Source organism: Sorghum bicolor, chromosome 3 (genome assembly GCF_000003195.3).
Source record: "Sorghum bicolor cultivar BTx623 chromosome 3, Sorghum_bicolor_NCBIv3, whole genome shotgun sequence".
Lineage (NCBI taxonomy): Eukaryota > Viridiplantae > Streptophyta > Magnoliopsida > Poales > Poaceae > Sorghum > Sorghum bicolor.
Window position 1 is genome coordinate 54,692,263 of NC_012872.2, and position 19,561 is coordinate 54,711,823.

General features: G+C 44.7%; 2 protein-coding genes across 2 annotated transcripts; one reads left to right on the forward strand and one right to left on the reverse strand.

Moving 5' to 3' along the window:
• Nucleotides 15,747-17,615, forward strand: LOC8082216 (AAA-ATPase At3g50940). The gene is made up of 2 exons (XM_002455869.2): nt 15,747-16,942; nt 17,046-17,615. Exons 1-2 carry the CDS (start codon nt 15,920-15,922, stop codon nt 17,514-17,516), a joined length of 1,494 nt encoding a protein of 497 aa, XP_002455914.1. The 5' UTR covers nt 15,747-15,919; the 3' UTR covers nt 17,517-17,615.
• On the reverse strand, nt 17,562-19,406 carry LOC8082217 (uncharacterized protein C24H6.02c). The gene is made up of 4 exons (XM_002458076.2): nt 19,206-19,406; nt 19,046-19,133; nt 18,112-18,240; nt 17,562-17,945 (listed from the first exon to the last, which is right to left on the reverse strand). The coding sequence occupies exons 1-4, from the start codon at nt 19,355-19,357 to the stop codon at nt 17,823-17,825; spliced, it is 492 nt and encodes a 163-aa protein (XP_002458121.1). The 5' UTR covers nt 19,358-19,406; the 3' UTR covers nt 17,562-17,822.

Consider the following 19,561-nt stretch of genomic DNA (forward strand, 5'->3'; position numbering starts at 1 on the left):
TGGATAGCACTCTAAGTAAGCTTTCCAAAATATCCAAGATCATCGAATTCGAAGTTCGGAGCTAGAAGTTAGCAACCTAACAAGTTGAACTGCAGGCATAGGACGCTGTGAGTCCGGTGCGCACAGGACGAGTCCGGTGTGCACAGGACACTGAGAGTCCGGTGCTGCTGCAAGTTTGTGTTGCTCTCTCCGTACGGGTCCAGTGCGCACAGGACGAGTCCGGTGTGCACAGGACGCTGAGAGTCCGGTGTGCACAGGACGCTGAGAGTCCGGTGCTGCTGCAAGTTTGTGTTGCTCTCTGCGTATGCGTCCGGTGCGCACAGGACGCGTCCGGTGTGAAGCAGCAGAGTGTCCGGTGATACTGTTCCAGACGCGCGTGTGTGTGCTAGCCGTTGGCGGCAATGGTCGAGTTCAAACGGCTAGTGACACGTGGCTGTTTCTAGAGCACCGGACGCACTGTTCCAGCGTCCGGTCCTACCTGCAGTGAGTCCGGTGCCCTCGTGTTTTGCCCAGTGAAGGGGCAACGGCTAGTTTAGCCCTTGGGGCTATAAATAGAAGTGGTGGCCGGCCTTGGCTGGTGCTGAGCACCCTTGGGACTTAGTGTCCATGCTTGGAAAGTGCTAGAAAAGCCTCTAACTCACTTGTGCTTGCAAGAGTGCGAATCAATAGCGAGTGAGTGATTCTAGTGCGTTGCATTGAGAGATTGCATCGAGTGGCACTAGGTGTTTGTGTTGCAAGCCGGTGGTGCTTGTTACTCTAGGAGGTTGCCACCTCCTAGACGGCTTGGTGGCTTGTGACTCCGTCGAAGCACGCAAGGAGATTGTGCGGTGCTCCGGAGAAGAGATTGTGAGGGGTACGGTGCTCACCTCGCGGGGATCGCAAAGAGCAACTCTAGTTGAGCGAGACGTGAAGAGCGACAAGTGGTCCGGCCGGGTCAAGTGCTAGAGCTTGTGGTAAGCACTCCACGTGGGAGAGTGTGACTTGCGGGTCACCACTAGCAAGAGGACCGGTGGCAATCTTGGAGCTTGTCTCAACGGGGACGTAGCTTGGTGGCAACCAAGTGAACCTCGGGAGAAAATCATCGTGTCAACATTGTTCTTTCCATTGGTTTGCAAGTCCCTAACACAAGTTTATTCTTACATTCTTATACTTGTGCTTGTGTAGTTGCTCTTGAAATTAGTTAGCTTGTGTAGCTTGCTAGTTACCTTCTTGCTTGTGTAGCTAGAAGTAGTTTCCTTGCGTGACTAATTTGGTTTGTGTAACCTTGTTAGTCACATTGCTTAGTTTGTGTAGCTAAGTAAGTTGCGCTCTCTAATTTGGCATTAGTTGCCTTGTTATTGAGCTTGCTAGTGAGCTTAGGCTTTGCGCGCTTTGCCTCACTAGTTTGTGTAGGAGCTCCCCCGGTTTGCAAAGTACTAGTTGCATAGGTTTGTGTGACCTTGCTTCTAGATTTGGTTAGGTGAGCTCTTGCTAAGGTAGCACATTGCTTGCTTGTTTAGGATCTTTTCAAGGTGCTAGAGAACTTAAATAGTGGGGTGTAGTCTTGGCTAGACCGATAGTTTTAATTCCGCACTTGTTTCGGTTAGCTGGCGTGTTAAAGTTTTAGAAAGGACTATTCACCCCCTCTCTAGTCCGCCATCTCGACCCTTCAACTTGCTCTAAGGGGCTCCATAGGATCTGTGGTAGTAAAGGAGGCTTGAGACCCCCCCCCTCCTCGCCCCACTGCTAGATCTACCCTTGGGTTATAGATCATGTCATGGCTTGGGCCTTGTTTAGTTCCTGAGATGTTTTGCAAAAACATTTAGAGTCAAATCGAATCTTATGGCACATGCATAGAGCATTAAATATATATTAAAAATAACTAATTATACATTTTGCATGTAATTTGTGAGATGAATCTTTTGAGTCTGGTTAGTCTATGATTAGACAATATTTGTCAAATACAAATGAAATTGCTACCATATCCATTTTGCAAAAATAATTGCAACTAAATAAGGCCTTGATTTCACAAAACACCACCAATCCTTGTACCTACCACATATGGATAAAGAGTTTTGAATATCCAAATTAACTTTGCTTAAATAAAGGTCTAATTGCAGATTTGTATCAACCAGATATATAGCGCTGACAAGGTGAGAGCAGCATTTTTTAATTTAATAAAAAAAAGGGCAAGGCAGAAAAACTGCCAACTACTGTATATATACTGTAGAAAAAACAAAAACTACCCAGAGTCCCAGACTATCCTTCTTCTAAAGTACTCATCTGTCATTATTGACTTTTAGAGTTTTGATCGTTCGTTTATTCGATTTTTTATACAAATAGTAAAATAAATAAATCATTATAAAGTATTTTTATTGCCAAAACAAGTCATAAAAAATAAATAATATTTATATAAAAATTTAAATAAGACGAACAGTCAAATAAGAAGTCTGAAAATAAAAAAAACAACATTTTTAATGAGATGGAGAGAATACTGCAAGGTGAAGCATATACATTCAGAGACCCTTCTTCTTTATGTATCAGCAGCTTTTGAATTTTCCTGAAGAAACAGCTTTGAAATTATTCTTATCACCGCAATGCAAGAAGTCACTCAGAGCAACCCCACCGAGGCGTATATAGCAGCACCTAGTGGTGTCAAACAAAAGCATCGCCTTATTTGTTCGGCTCATAAGCCATGACAGAAAATACTGTTGGCTAATTTATTATAAGAAAAAAATACTACTGAATAAAACTGGTAAATTCTGAATGACTGGTAAATTCGATTGATAAACTCAAGCAAACAAAAAAAATTATATTGGTGAGGCTATCCTAGACAATTGATTATTCCAACGCAAGCACAATGCCTATCCTTTCATGGTCCCATTGTTTATGCTTTTGGGAGGAAGCTTTTGTCGAGTTTTTATGTGCTTGCACGGTCCTCTCTCACAACATGCTCCAAATCATGGTAAAGTAAAATTTACCTTTAAGGTCACATACCTTTGCAATGTAGACCACAGAATTTGCTATGAGATTCGTACCCGCCAGGAGAGAGATAATAAAAAATTGTCTCTCTCTTGCTAGCCACGAATCTTAGAGCAAATCCTGTAGTTCACAATACAAGATCATATGCCCTTAAGGACAAAGAAACTGTGTTCATCATGTGCTCCGGGCTTTTGTTAAACGAAGCTATCGTGGCCTCTGCAGGATCCTTTGACCCGTCTACGAAGCCTACCCCAGTTATGATTTAGGCTGTCTCCAACAGAAGACTCACTTAGGAACCCAAACCTAAAATGGTTCTCTAACACAATACCTATAGCCTCTAATAGAGTACCCATACAGAAGACCCATTTTGGGTATCAGGAGAGACATAACCTAAATTTGGGTATCCTCTCTCCTCGAGACCCATTTGCAGAGAGTGTTGTCTTTTAGGTCTTGTTGTTGGAGAAGACTAAAAATAGGTATGAAATCTTTTACCTGTAGCGCTACCCAAAGGACAAATAGGTCTTATATTTTAGGTGACGATTGTTGGAGATACTCTATAGCATTGGCGGATCCAGGCCTAAGGCCACTAGGGCCTTGGCCCTAGTCATGATCTATGTAATCTGGGTACACTTTAATAATAGTTATCATTTGTTTTCCAAAAAATAGTTATCATTTTATCAGAGTTTATTCTAACAACTTTTAAAATAGCAACTAGCCCACATAGATAAGGAAATGACGCCTCTCTTATTGTTTCGTTCTAGTCTTAATCTCAACCCTCTCACTCTGATGCTCGCTCACTCACGTCGCCGCTCGTAGCAGGTGCCCGTTGCCTGCTAGTGCCTTATTGTGTCGTTGTCCTATGAGTAGGCGACCACCAATGCCTATCAGCTGATGAACCCATTCCTATGCCATGGCCACAAGATGTTTGCCTCATCTGATGGTGTATTGTCATCGTTAGACAAAGAAATGAGCGTGAAATACTAGGATTCATCTATGCGCAGGCCGTAAGACCACACATATATTATGATTACGGTATACTCCCTCTAACCCATTGAAAGTATCGTTTTTTTATTTTGAGACTTCTTATTTGACCGTTCGTCTTATTTAAAATTTTTATATAATATTATTTATTTTATTATGAATTGTTTTGTCAATAAAAATATTTTAACAATATTTATTTATTTTACTATTTGTATAAAAAAATTAAATAAGAGGAGCGGCCAAATAAGAATTCTAGAGAATCCTGGGTCCGCCAATAGATAGCAGATTTGCAGATAGCGTTTGGGTTGGCCTCGTGATCGAGCCCATGACTCAAGTCCTATGACGTGTCATGAGCTCTATGGACTCATATACGGGGCCGCACGGCCACGGACGAACAAGTGCAAAGTCGCCTGTGTGTGCCTGTGTCCTTTTGTCACCACAACTTTCACAGAATGGAGAATATGATATGTGCGACAACAACTTTTCACATCAGCCGACCAAACCAGCTTTTTGAATTTTGATACATGCATGCATATGGATGCACTCCATATCTCCTTTTTCGTCGATCAGAAACTCGAAAAGTGTTTACCGGATAGGCGTCGCCGCATTACATGATCATCGAAGACATGGACGACCATATATAGATGGCCCTAATCATGGTGGTCCTCCAATTTTTATGTCCCCATCCAACTAATAAATCACAGATCAGTAGTGTTGGTTACTCAAATAGGAGCAGTTGTTAGTTTAATTTGCCATCCTCAATCTCTAATGAAAAAGGCAGCATAATAAAATTAAGTACCGATTGAGCGACGTTAATTGCCAGCCGCGCGCCCACGAGACACCATGCATGCATCATCATCAGATTCTCTCCACTACTCTTTGCCACAACACATCATGGTCCTGGCCTTCCATATATGAGTAAACGATGCGATTAGTTGAGCACCATTTATAATATTGTAGTGTGCATGTTAGCTATCTTTTTCTTTTATCTTTTTGCGATAGGCCGGCACAATCTCATGTCCGAGTTCCAGTATATATTCTAGCATACTCCCTCCATTCTATATTGTAAGTCATTACAAGAATCTTGAAAGAGTCAAACTATTCTAAATTTAACTAAATTTATATAATAAAAATAATTATTATTATGATATTAACTAAGTATCATTAGATTTTTTTTCTTAATTATATTTTCATAGTATAATCACTTTATGTTATAAATCTTAGTGTTTCTCTTTATAATTTTGGTCAAACTTAAAAATGTTTTGACACTCTAATATTTTTGGAATGATTTATAATTTGGAATTGAAAAAATATATACTACGGGCATGTTTTTTATGTGAATTGAGGTAGACACGTGAGCATCCAAACAAGATGTACCTAATAATTTGTTAAAACCAGCGGTGTGCATGTTACTGTAGTTTACAAACACACCAGCACACGGAAAGGTTGGAGTTGCTTTTGGTAGGCTGCAACTGCAACTCGATCGCAGGCGAGCGAGCCGGAGGCGGCGGAAAGAACTCGATCAGCAGATGGAAATGTTACGAGTAGAATGCGAGAGTACGAGAACAGAGAGGAATAGAATGAACTCGGGTGTTTGTTTATTCATTGATCACGGGTATTTATACAGTCGGGGGGGAGAGGAAACTCTCGCCCCAAGTAAACTCGTGCCCACGATGAGTCGTGGGTGATATCACGGAGGTGGAACCGGTCTCCACGGATACGTGCGTAGTCGTGGGTGATATCCCGTAGGCCGTCGTGGGGGAAGTCGTAGTTAGGATAGATCTCCCGTAAAGGGAATCCGAGGAGATGAGATCACCCCGGAAAATATCCGTAACACTCCCCCTTGATCGAATCACTTGTTGAGATCAATGAATTGTATTGCTCCTCCAAAAATTCCTGTAGGATAAAAACGAGGAAAAATACTTGTGTATATGTGCTATGGTAAAACTCCTTAAAACCGCTTGGGAAAAGAAGGAGAAAGTTATAGCACTTAATGATTGCCTCATTGTAAACTAATATGAGAAAACCTTTGCAGGAGAAAACTCATATTGTAGTTTAGAGGACAATATGTGTCTTTGATACTCCTTTAAAAACCCCTGTGGGGAAAACAAGGAATATGACACTCTTGTGTTAATATTATCTCATTAAAAACTCCTTATGAGAAACCTTGTGAGGAAAAACTCATAGAGAGAAAAGAGTATAATATGATGGTGTAGACAGGCCAATGTCTAGGAGATTTCTCCCCCTGAACTTTGTAAATCCCTAAGTCGTCGCATACCAATTCCTTTGACACATTTTTCAAATGAGGAAGCTGGTAGGGACTTAGTGAATAGATCAGCGAGATTGTCGCATGATTTGGTTTTCAAGATATCAATCTCTCCTTTTTGTTGTAATTCATGACGATAGAACAACTTTGGAGAGATGTGTTTGTTGATATTGCTCTTGATATAGCCTGTCTCCATCTGTGTAACACAAGCAGCATTATCTTCATAGATAATGGTTGGAGCTATGATAGCTTTAAGACCACACGACTGCTGTATGTGGTTGATCATTCTGCGAAGCCAAACGCATTCACGTGAGGCCTCATATAATGCGACTATTTCAGAATGATTCGTGGACGTTGTTGCCAAGGTTTGCTTGGATGATGTCCATGATATGGCGGTTCCGTTTTGTAAGAATACGAAACCGGTTTGTGATCTGCCATTATGGGGGTCTGATTGATATCCAGCATCGGTATATCCTATCATCTCGGAATTTGTTCCTATTTGGAAGAATAATCCGAGATCCCTTGTGCCATTAACATATCTGAGGATCTGTTTTACTCCTGTCCAATGTCTCTTGGTAGGAGCGGCACTGTGCCTTGCTAGCAAATTCACTGCGAAAGCGATGTCAGGCCTGGTGCTATTGGCAAGGTACATCAGTGCTCCGACGGCACTAAGGTATGGGACATGAGGTCCTAGGATTTCCTCCCCCTCATCTTGTGGTCTGAATGGATCAGTGTTTAGTCCCAAAGACCGAACAACCATAGGGGTTTTGGAAGGATATGCTTTGTCCATATTGAATCTCTCCAATACTTTCTGGACATATGCAGATTGATGCACAAAGATTCCAGTTGAAAGATGCTCAAGCTGTAGGCTTAAGCAGAATTTGGTTTTACCCAAATCCTTCAACTCGAACTCCGTCTTAAGATGTTTGCATGCCTCATCAATATCTTGTTTGTGGCCGATGATATTTAAATCATCAACATACACCGATATGATGCAGAATCCCGTTTGGGATTTCTTGATGAAGACACATGGGCAATCATCACTGTTGGAGTAGCCCTTCTGCAGAAGGTACTCGCTGAGTCGGTTATACCACATTCTTCCCGACTGTTTTAAGCCATAGAGTGATTTCTATAGCTTTACACAATACATGTTGCGATTTGCGTTTTGATTCAGTATTGGGATTCCGTCGGGAACCTTCATGTATATATCCGAATCGAGTGACCCATAGAGATATGCAGTCACTACGTCCATCAACTGCATAGATAGACGATTTTGTACAGCCAGAGAGATTAAGTATCGGAATGTTATTCCACCCATGACTGGAGAGTATGTTTCATTGAAGTCAATGTCGGGTCTCTGCGTGAACCCTTGTGCTACAAGCCTCGCTTTGTGTCTCACCACCTCATTGTTCTCGTTCCGCTTTCGGACGAAAACCCACTTGAATCCCACAGGGAATACTTGTGGAGGTGTAGGTATTACTTGTGAGAATACCTGTCTTTTTGTGAGCGAGGATATTTCTGCTTGGATTGCATCCTTCCATTGGTTCCAGTCCGAGCGCGTTTTGCACTCTGCCATGGTCTTAGGATCTGGATCATTTTCAAGGATTTCGGCAATCATTGCGGAGAAATATGAGTCGACAATTGTAGTCTTTCTATCAAATGACTCTCCAGTTTCTGCATAGTTGATGGAAATTTCGTGGACCCTTTCCGATGCATCATCATTTCCCAAGATGGTCGCATCAGGGTATTCCGATGTCCCAGCATCAGTAATTGAGTGCACTGTTGATGTGGGATGTGAAGGTTGAACCTCCACTGGGTGTTTCTCAACATGAGGTTGAGCTACATTTACTGGATCAGAAGATTTTGTCTTCCGTTTCCTTTGCTTGCTAGAAGCTGTATCCGTGGAGATAGCCGTACTTCTCCCCCTCTTACTAGGGAGTTGAGTAGTTTTGTTTGGTACCTCTACTCTTTCCGGTACATCTCTCGCTGGATTATAGGATTTTGTAACACCCTTATAATCAGTAAATGCGTCTGGCACGTTGTTTGCAATGTGTTGCAAATTTATGATTTTCTGAACTTGGAGTTCAGATTCTGAAGTACGTGGATCTGAGTTGGGTATGCATGGGGCATCCCAATTGATTTCCTGGCATTGTTTGTGATGTGGTAAGTCTCCCCCTAATGCCGGAAAATGATCTTCATTGAAGATACAATCAGCGTACCGGGCCGTAAAGAGGTCCCCTGTGGTGGGCTCCAGATACTTTATAATCGACGGAGATTTGTATCCCACATAGATCCCCAATTTTCTATGGGGGCCCATTGTTGTACGCTTCGGTGGTGAGATCGGTACGTATGTAGCGCAACCGAACTTTCGCAGATGGGAAATGCTTGGGGGGTTTCCATGTACTAGTTGCAACGGAGACGTCGCATGGTATGCAGTTGGTCGCAATTGAATCAGTTCAGCAGCGTGTAAGACTGCATGACCCCAACATGAGGTTGGTAGATTGCAATTCTGCAATAGCGGTCTAGCAATGAGCTTGATTCTCTTGATGAGAGACTCGGCTAACCCATTTTGTGTGTGGACATATGGGACAGAATGCTGTACTTGTATTCCTAAGGCCATGCAATAGTCATTGAAGGCTCGAGAGGAAAATTCAGCAGCGTTATCCATCCTAATGGATTTTATTTGATGTTCAGGATGTTGCGCTTTGAGTTTGATAACTTGCGCAATTATTTTGGCAAAAGCATGGTTTCGTGTCGATAGAAGAGACACATGAGACCATCGTGTGGATGCGTCTATTAGAACCATGAAGTACCTGAACGGTCCCGATAAAGGATTTATCGGGCCACATATGTCCCCTTGAATGCGTTCAAGGAAGTTGAGTGGTTCAACTTTGATTTTGAGGGAAGAGGGCCTCAAAATTAATTTCCCTGTTGCACATGCAGTGCAAGTATAATCTGAGGATTGGGGAAACTTTGCATTGGTTAGCGAGTGACCAACAGAATTGCTAGTAATTTTTCTCATCATCCCTATGCCAGGGTGACCAAGGCGATCATGCCAAGTTTGGAATGCATTGACATTCTGAAAAATTACTTTGTACGCAACATGTTGTACGGGTTTTATGTATGAATAGTACAATCCAGACGAAGTTGAGGGAATTCTTTCGAGAGTATCTCTGCCATATCCGTTATCCTTTGTAATGAGGAGGAACTCCTCATTATTTTGGTGATGGGTTTCAATATGATACCCATTTTTGCGGATATCTCTATAACTCAATAAGGTACGAGTTGAATCAGGATACAGCAGTGCATCCTCGATTGTAATCGTTGTACCCATAGGGAGCGTAATAATGGCTCTACCAGAGCCTGCTATTACTGCATCGCGTCCAGCGGTGGTGGCGGTGGTGGTGGTGCAGCGAGCGCCTGATCGACGATGTAAGCCGGCAGACGAGTCGGTGCCGACATCCGCGCTGCGATGGTCGGTGGAGACGGACGGCGCGGAGGCGGGCTATGCGCAGCCTGCTCGGAAGACGGCGTCGGCGTCGGGTACCGAATTGGCGACTGCGGCTCTATGCCCAGTGACAGCCATTGGCTGGCCACCATGGATGGTGGCGGTGGTGGGCACGGGCCGTCGCCGTGGAGCGGGCACCGAGGCCGGGGTGGAGCCGGCAAGGCGAGGACCGGCGCTGGAGGCACCGGTGGAGTTGGTGCCCTCGATGGTGGCGCCGCGGGCGGAGCCGCGGATGGCGCCGCGGGCGAAGCCGTGGACGACACCACCGAACGCCGTGACGGAGGGCCGACGTTTGCATGTCGGTTTCCCCCGAAACGACGTCGTACAGGAAAACGCCCGGGGTTCCTGTTGAGATCACGGCGTTCGCCACGATAGCGATAGCCGCGAGCCTCGCCAAGGAGTTCCCGGATGTCCTCCAGTAGTTCCGCCTGAAGGCGGTTGTTGCCGAAGTGTGTGCCCAATGTCCGGGCACGGTTCATCGCCATCCAGACGATTTGGAGGATGAGGGAAGCCATTGAGGCAGGATTATGGCGAGGGAAAGGCATGATTCTACCTTGGGGTGATGCCCTAGGCGAAGGTCGATCCCTCGACGATGTTCTATCCAACCGAGCTATTCCCCTCTGGGGCAGGGGAGAGCATCGTGCTGATAACGTGTTACGAGTAGAATGCGAGAGTACGAGAACAGAGAGGAATAGAATGAACTCGGGTGTTTGTTTATTCATTGATCACGGGTATTTATACAGTCGGGGGGGAGAGGAAACTCTCGCCCCAAGTAAACTCGTGCCCACGATGAGTCGTGGGTGATATCACGGAGGTGGAACCGGTCTCCACGGATACGTGCGTAGTCGTGGGTGATATCCCGTAGGCCGTCGTGGGGGAAGTCGTAGTTAGGATAGATCTCCCGTAAAGGGAATCCGAGGAGATGAGATCACCCCGGAAAATATCCGTAACAGGAAAGAAGGTTTGCAGGGCGGCGGGCCATGCGCGCGGTGACACACCCAACCGAGAACCCACCGGTGGCGCGCTGATTCGCTTCGGGAAAATTAATAAAGCCGCGACCGCGAGCAACTGGAGGCCACCGCGGACGGACCGATAGCATATGGCCCGGCCAGCTCGCGCGTGCGCATGCAGTGCATGTGCAATTGTGCGTTGCATCCTCGTCGTCGTGTAACGTCTCCCGTGCCTGCTGCTGGGCAAAAGATTTCGTTCTCTCACCAACCGGCCAGCAGGAGGCACAGGGAGCTTTGCACGATGGACAGCAAGGCAAGTGGACAAGTGGTCAAAGCACATCAGTGTCGTCGCAGCTATAGCTAGGTATATATACGATCGACTCCATTCTCGTCCAACTGCACGCGCGGGTCCTCCCGGCCCGTGGCTCACTTTTTTTTCTCCCCACCAATGCAAACTACTACCGATGACTCCTCGTCGTCGAGTCGTGAGTCATCGCTCTATTATATTATTATAGCCTAAGTATAGGCCAATGCCTCTTTATACAGGCCGACAGCCCGACACGGCTCACTGTGCTAGCTAAAAGAAGACAACGTGTGCATATTATTGTAAACAACAACGGACCATCTGTATGTCTTCTTTTTTTTTATCGAAAAGCATATAATATATGGTAGCTGCTATTTTACATGCGCTCGAAAATAGGCATTCTTTCAAGCGACGAATCTCGGCCATCCGAACCAAATCAAAATGCTCTCTTCTTTCATTTTACTTAGGTCATTCTTCCTTCTCTCTTTCTTTCTTCTACGTCATGTTGCTCGCTCGCCTGATCTCGCCACCACCACCACCCACCACTTGGCCGGTCTTCCTCCCCCCGGAAACCCTCATTTTTCTAAGGTCCCCAGAGTTGGGGAAGCAAAGACGAAAATAGAGAAAAGATTGTCTAAGTTGGAAAAGATGCTAGGCAGACGCAGTGGACGCGGGGCACGGGCTGACGTCGTGCAAATATATTAATCTTCAATCTCTTATTTTTTTTATTATAACCAACAACGTACCATCCTTTTCGCCCATTTCACGCACGAACGTAATTATATAAGGTTAGGGCATGTTTGGTTTTATAGGTCCAAAGTCTAGTTCTCCTATGTTAGTCTCTTTTATAGTCCATAAATTGCCAAACAAGGTGAGTAAAATAGGAACTAAATGTTTTAGTCCTTTAGTCCCTTATATAGGATGACTAAAATGGACTGAAGGCCCAAAAGGACAACCCATGCCCCTCACTATTGCCCTGTTCCCCACCTCTGCTCAAGATTTTGTGCATTGATTAGAGGTGTTTTAGCCTTTGTTTATCTGCTTTAATGACCTTTAGTCCCTGGACTCAACTTTAGTTCAGAGACTAAAAGAACCAAACTGAAGAAAATAGAGAGGAAATGAGCACACGTGCCTCTATACCATAAACCCTCCACCTAGTGATGATGCTAATTGATTGAATCTATAGAGTGTATGTCCTACTCGTTGACGAAAAATCGACGAGCACCACTTTAACCAAGTGGAGTGGTACAAAAAAATCTAGCATCATACTCTCCTCATCCTAAAATCGTTTAGTAAACTTGTTAACTAACTAAAGAAGAAATATATGCAAGTCGTATCTTCGTAGAGAGATACATTGGGCGGAAGAACCAATTTCGAAACCCACATAATTATCATTGAACAAATCATAAAACTCCTTTACTCCCTCCCGTCAACTTCTAGAATTATTAATTAATTAACTCAAACAATTCTAAATTTTATCACGTTTATAGAAGAAACAATATATTCAAGACATCAAATTATGAAAAGAATATCTAATGCTACATCTTATTGTATTAATTTAGTGTCATATATAGTGATACCTTTTCTATAAATTTGGTTAAACTAAAGGGAATTTAGACAAGTTTGAAAGTTGTTGTTTTTTTTTAAAGACTGAGACAGTACTATCTATAAAAACACCATCACGTACTATTCATCATAGAATTGTTGCGTCATCTGTCTTCGTGCTGTAAGCCTATAAGAGCATGATGAGGAAATGGGTTAGTAATAGCCAGAAATGGATTAGTAATAGCCTAATCGATCATAGTGATTCAAAGGTGGGTCCTCTAGGCCCCTTTTTTTCTAACCCCGGCGACAATCCAGCTCGGATGTCAACCATTCAGTTGTCACCAATGACCAACCGAACGTTATACAGATACAAGCGTGTGGAATCAGACCAACACGCAGACCGTGGAAATGCGACACCGATCAACGGCTGGGCTGTCACTGTGCCGCTCTAGTGCTGCCACCATGCAAGCAGAGCCACAGATTTTTCCCATGGAAACTTGCAGGCAACTGCAGAGTCATAGGCGCGCGGCAGCTCTGCTGAAAGTGAAAACAGCCCAGGGAGACTAACCATTCAGCGGAACCTTGTTTGTTTGAGCTTATCAGCCGAATCTGCCGGTCATTTAGCAGCATTTTTCTCTCACAACAAATCAGTCAACCCACTATAGGTACCAAGCATTGAAGAGAAAATATATGAAATATTACTACTGCCTTTTCAATAACCAGAAGGGGACGTTTCTGAAATTTATAATAATTCTGAAAATACTCACATGCATTTTTGCTGGTGTGAGTTACTGTTTCTTTTAGAAAAAAGAGTCTTTACATATAGAACTAAGTGATTCAAGTAGTCTAGTCACTCCTGCAATGTGGTGGTCTCTAAAATCACATAAATTTACAAGTGAGAACAAATCATGTGATTTGTATGTTTGTTAAAATCACATGGTTTAGATGATTGGAGTAAAACATGTGACTTCAAAGGACTCCATCACATGAATAGACATAGGCCAATTAATCTTTAGTTATACGAATTCTACCTAGGAATTACACCAAAATAATCAACATGACTTTAATGCAAGTATAGTGTAAATTCAGTATAAATTGATAGTAACTAAAATTGAAGGTGTGGGAGGGTAGAATTCCACCTGAATCTTAGTTCCTTTCATGCATGCAATTTAGGAAGAAGAAAGACGAGAAAGAAAATGAAAGAAAAAAATAACATCAACCGAGATTGATGCATATATAGCAAAAATAAATAGATTTTATATACTGAGACAATGCAAAACATATGTAGATGACAAATAATCAAAGTAACAAAAATATAGAATTATTTTATGGATTGCAAAATATCAGAATTACTTAGCCCTTCAATTAGCCAAACATATCAACATAGAAAAACAATCTCCTTAACAGCGGATAATGGTCATGTTGTTAGCAATAGCATATGTAACATTGATACTCGCCAAGTGTGGTGGTCCTGGAGCTCCACACGACATTGACTTAGGCTTTGTTTAGTTCACCCCAAAACCTAAAAACTTTTCAAAATTCTTCGTCACATCAATATATTGGGGCACATGCATCGAGCATTATATATATTACAGTTTGCTCGTAATTCGCGAGATGAATCTTTTGGACCTAGTTAGTTCATGGTTGGTCAATAATTGTCATGGAAAAAATAGCCCGCTATTTTTGCCGCTATAGCCCGAAATAGCTTGAAAAAATTGTGCCGCTATTTGCGTTCATGCACAATTTTGCCGCTAAAGTGCGCTAATTACGGTTTATAAAACGCTAAACACCTTGGCCTTAGCTCGCTATATATTTAAATCATGGATAATTGTCAAATAAAAACGAAAGTGCTACAATACCAAAAAAAACTTTTCACCTTCTCATCAACTAAACAAGGCCTTAATTTGCTTGTTGATCTAAGTTGGAGCTTGTTTGTTTACTGACCTAAAATATGTCTGGCCCAAGCAGCATTCTCAGGCATTGAACCAATGCCTAGGGGATGGATCGAGCTACCTGGCCAGCAGCCCCAGGCTAGGGCAGCAACCAAATACCCCCTTGGTGCTGAGCCGCCGGCGAGCAAAGGAACAAAAAATCGTGTGGCCGAAACAAATAAATTACTCAAGAAAATGTATAGCTTTAGTGTAAAAGGATTGTTCCCTATATGAGCGAAAATCTGCAGGTTTTCAAGGTCAATTCATATAACTTCTTGGGTTTGCTCCGTGTATTCTTTTTTTTTTTTAAAAAAAGAAACAAACATGCATGTTTGGTAGCTTATAAAGCTACTTATATGACCAAAACAAGCTTAAACCAACAGCCAAACAAACACGGTTTTTTGTATGCTTATTTCAGCCATGCTTATTTCCGTTGCTCTTATTTGCACTAAAAAGCAAAAGCTAGATGAGAGTAACTTACTTTAACTATGCTTTTATCTTATTTATGTAGCTTATCTGGAAACACTACTTCAGCAGTGTTTTTCAACGAAAAAATAGCGTTTTTCTCTCATAATATTTTAACATCAGCATCAACATAAGCCATGTTTCAACCAAACGGCAGACAATGCATCCACGAAAAGCTGCAGACTAAAATTATACTAACCGAGCACCATCAATTCCATAACCATAAGTGGATTCCTTAGCCCTGGCACTCTCAGCAGGTCAACATCTGTGGGAGTCTAAAGTGACGACAGTATACAAACATCCGAAAGTGAGTTGGCCAGCGAGGCCTCGCCAGTTCGGTTTCTGTTTTCTACTCGGGCCCTGTTTAGTTCTAAAAAAATTATAAAATACACACTCTAGCACTTTTATTTATATTTAACAAATATTTATCCAATCATAGATTAACTAGGCTCAAAAAATTTATATTTAATGCTCTATACATTTGGCGTAAGATTTTGTGACGAGAAATTTGAAAAAAAAATTGTAATTTTTTTTGAAAACTAAATAAGGTCTAATAATAATGCACTTTGGCTACCCAACACGCTTTGTCTTTAGCCTGTTCATTCTGCCCTTCCCCGCTGGCCGCCACCCAAAAGAAACCATGTCCGTACGCAGGGAAATTGCTTGAAAACTCCGGGAGACTATTCGCCAAGCCAAGGCGGGCCTCCCTCCCCTTTTGTGGACAACGCATAGGCTAACCACAATTTTTTAGTACTAATTTGACTGACTCATCAATCACTTCACAACCAACCAACCAACCCAACTAGTCCTGGCAACTCGCGTCCATAAAAACCCCAGCCCCGCACCGAGCACAAGATCCTCCCGGCGGCATTTCCAGCAAGACAACTGTTTGTGTGGAACTTGAGCGAGAGAGAAAGAGAGGGTGATCTGAGCAGCCATCGACGAGCGAGCGAGAGCTACACGGTTGTGTTGTGCGCGGTCACCGGCCGGGCAGCCAGCCAGCCAGCCATGGCGACCTACGACAAGGCGATGGAGTCGTACAAGAAGGCGGTGACGACGGTGGCGTCGCTGGCGGCGTCGGCGATGCTGGTGCGCGGCGTGGTGAACGAGCTGGTCCCCTACGAGGTGCGGGAGTTCCTCTTCTCCGGCCTGGGCTACCTCCGGTCGCGCATGTCGTCGCAGCACACGGTGGTGATCGAGGAGACGGAAGGGTGGGCGAGCAACCAGCTGTACGACGCGGCGCGCACGTACCTGGCGACGCGGATCAACACCGACATGCAGCGCCTCCGCGTGAGCCGCGTCGACGAGGGCAAGAGCCTCATGTTCAGCATGGAGGAAGGCGAGGAGATGGCCGACGTCCACGCCGGCGCCGAGTTCAGGTGGCGCCTCGTCTGCCGCGACGGCGGCGGCGCCGGCGCCGGCAACGGCGGCCACGCCCACGCCCACGCCCGCGGCGGCGGCGGCGGCGGCAGCTACCGCTTCGAGGTCCGCTCCTTCGAGATGAGCTTCCACAGGCGGCACAAGGACAAGGCCATCGCCTCCTACCTCCCGCACATCCTCGCCGAGGCCAAGAAGATCAAGGACCAGGACAGGACGCTCAAGATCTACATGAACGAAGGCGAGTCCTGGTTCGCCATCGACCTCCACCACCCTTCCACCTTCACCACGCTCGCCATGGACCGCGACATGAAGCGCTCCGTCATGGACGACCTCGAGAGGTTCGTCAGGAGGAAAGAGTACTACAAGAGGATCGGCAAGGCCTGGAAGCGAGGGTACCTGCTCCACGGCCCGCCTGGGACCGGCAAGTCCAGCCTCATTGCCGCCATGGCCAACTACCTCAAGTTCGACGTCTACGATCTCGAGCTCACAGAGGTGAACTGGAATTCCACGCTGAGGAGGCTGCTCATCGGGATGACCAACAGGTCCATCCTCGTCATCGAGGACATCGACTGCTCCGTCGATCTGCAGCAGCGTGCAGAGGAAGGTCAGGATGGTGGTACAAAATCCAGTCCTCCTCCTTCAGAGGACAAGGTAATTAACCAACACATGTAACCCTGCTGCCTGGCCTGTCTGTCTTTTTTGGCGTGCTCATGTACTCATGTGGCTTTTAATTTTGGGCAATTTGCCAAAACAGGTGACATTATCTGGGCTACTCAACTTCGTGGATGGTCTGTGGTCAACAAGTGGGGAGGAGAGGATCATCATCTTCACGACGAACTACAAGGAGCGGCTCGACCCGGCGCTGCTTCGGCCAGGCAGGATGGACATGCACATCCACATGGGTTACTGCTGCCCGGAGTCATTCAGAATCCTGGCCTCCAACTACCACTCCATCACTGACCACGACACATACCCTGAGATAGAAGCACTGATCAAGGAGGCGATGGTGACTCCAGCAGAGGTCGCGGAGGTGCTCATGAGGAACGACGACACCGACATCGCGCTCCAGGGCCTTATTCGGTTCCTCAAGGGAAAGAAGGGTGATGCCAAGAACAGCCAAGGCGAAAACGTGGAGCACGTGACCAAAGAGGAGGAGAAAGAGATGATGCCGACAAAAAAAGATGACCCAGTCGATCAAAATCTCAATGATGCAGGCAAGCAATGATGCCAAAGTAGTGTGCATATCAAATGTTGTAGTGCCAGAATAACCTGCTGAAAATGTATCGTTTTGGTATTAATAAGAGGTCTTTTTTTTCGAGCTGCAGAGTACTCTGGTATTATGATCCTTTGTCTCCTTCATATAAAATCATATGTATCACACTGTATGTAAAGTACATATAGGCCCTGTTGCATTCAGATGAGTATATGCAGCAGCTTTAACGTGCCATTCTACACATAATAAACAATCAATGTTGTCAAAACCTACAGACTACAGGGCGTTTTGCATACCGACACTGCTTCCCACAACAGATCAATCTTCAGAATTGGTGCTCACCACATTTTCTCCTTGTAGCTCATTTTCTTCTCGTAGATCATACTCAACAACTAGACCAAGATTATCAACAAACTTGTGGTACACCTGGCACCCTGCACACTGTTTGTGCAGTGTATGTTAGTAGAACATAAATTTACAGCATGCGCAAGAAAACATCAATCATACCAATGTGGGGAGTATGTCTCATACAGTGATCCAAAATGAGCAAAGCAGTAGGTCTGGAGTTTGCAGTTGCATATAAACAAAGGCACAGAACAAAGTCTACCTGAAGAAAAACTGTCCCTCTTTCATAGGCTACTCTGTTTATCAAGCGCTTGGTCCTTTCACCACATGCATTGCATGTAAATTGAACAAGCAAGCTTCTTCTAGGAAGCTTTATATCAATAGTGGCTTCCTGAAATATCACACAAATATTTTATATCAATAGTGGCTTCCTGAAGAAACAAAAGTTACATTTACGGCATTCTGGTCTACAAACTAGTCTTCTGCTGTTTGCCACTTCACTATTCAATCTGCCATTGAATTGAACAGCACTTACACTCATTTTCTGAACCTAGTTTGTTCCTCAATCAGAAAGCAATATGTTACGTTGTTTGCCATGCAATAAACCGATGAATTATATATAAACTGCAGGACCTTATCATTATTTCTTTTTCATATTTTCACACATCACATATGTGCTATCAAGCTATCAAATTTACAATTTACAAAATGTGTTGTCTTTTGAATGCCAAAGTATGCAAGAAACCCAAGCAATGAAAAGGCCTACAAGAAATGTACACAAAGCACAATCTCAGTAAACAATCAGCAATTTCAAATGAACAACATCATGGGCGTGTTCATATATACAGTTTACTAAAGCCAATCAGCCAATGGACAAAGAAGACATGGTGCTAGAAACCCACAATTATTCTGACAATATGAATCATTAAAGTTGATATAGAATAGCTAGCACCCTACATCAACAGTATCAGGCTGAATCTCATCAGCTATCCAATTTCAATAAAGAGTGGTCTGTGGTCCAAATGCCCAAGCAATTACTGTTTCCCCATTGCTGGTGGCTACCCGATCCAATCCACTCCCTAATCGCCTCCACTAAATAATTCCAAGTAACATGGAGCATTCATAACCCAAACCAATTTTCACCCTCACAATCTGAAACATCGTAGAGAGGAAGGGGAGAGAGAGAGAGCGCTAACCGTTGGCGACGGCACCGCGTCCGAATTGGCCTCGCCGGAGGAGGAAGCAGAGACAACGAACCTCCTTGGACGGTACGAAACTCTCAACCTGCGCAAAGAGAGACGAGCTTAGACACCCGCGAGCCGATGCGACACGAGAAGAACGAGGAACGGAGCGCACCGCGGTGCCGACGCCCTGAGCTTCGAGGAGGAGGCGGCAAGGGACACCCGAGGAGGAGGAGGTTCCAGGCGGGTCGAGAGGATCCCCGACCACAACGCGAAGGGCCGCAGCCCCGCCGAGCAGCAGCCGTACCCCGCGGCCGTCGTCGCCATAGCCGCCTACTCGGCTACTCCTGTCAGCGAGGACCGAGGGGAAAGGAAGAGAGGAGAAAGAGGGTGAACCAGTAACTGGGCCGCCCACCGTAGCCCAGGAAAGGCCCGTTTGACACACTTCCCCCGCACCTGTTGGCTACTCGGCTGTTGCCGCAGCCCACGGCGGCCCGAGATCAACTTTCGAATTGTTTCTGCGTAATATAA

Coding starts and splice junctions, on each gene's coding strand:
- LOC8082216 (XM_002455869.2), top strand. CDS start 15,920: ATGGCGACCTACGACAAGGCGATGGAGTCGTACAAGAAGGCGGTGACG. Junction 16,943..17,045: donor CTCCTCCTTCAGAGGACAAG/GTAATTAACCAA, acceptor TTGCCAAAACAG/GTGACATTATCTGGGCTACT.
- LOC8082217 (XM_002458076.2), bottom strand. CDS start 19,357: ATGGCGACGACGGCCGCGGGGTACGGCTGCTGCTCGGCGGGGCTGCGG. Junction 19,134..19,205: donor CTCAGGGCGTCGGCACCGCG/GTGCGCTCCGTT, acceptor CTCTTTGCGCAG/GTTGAGAGTTTCGTACCGTC. Junction 18,241..19,045: donor ACGCGGTGCCGTCGCCAACG/GTTAGCGCTCTC, acceptor GTGATATTTCAG/GAAGCCACTATTGATATAAA.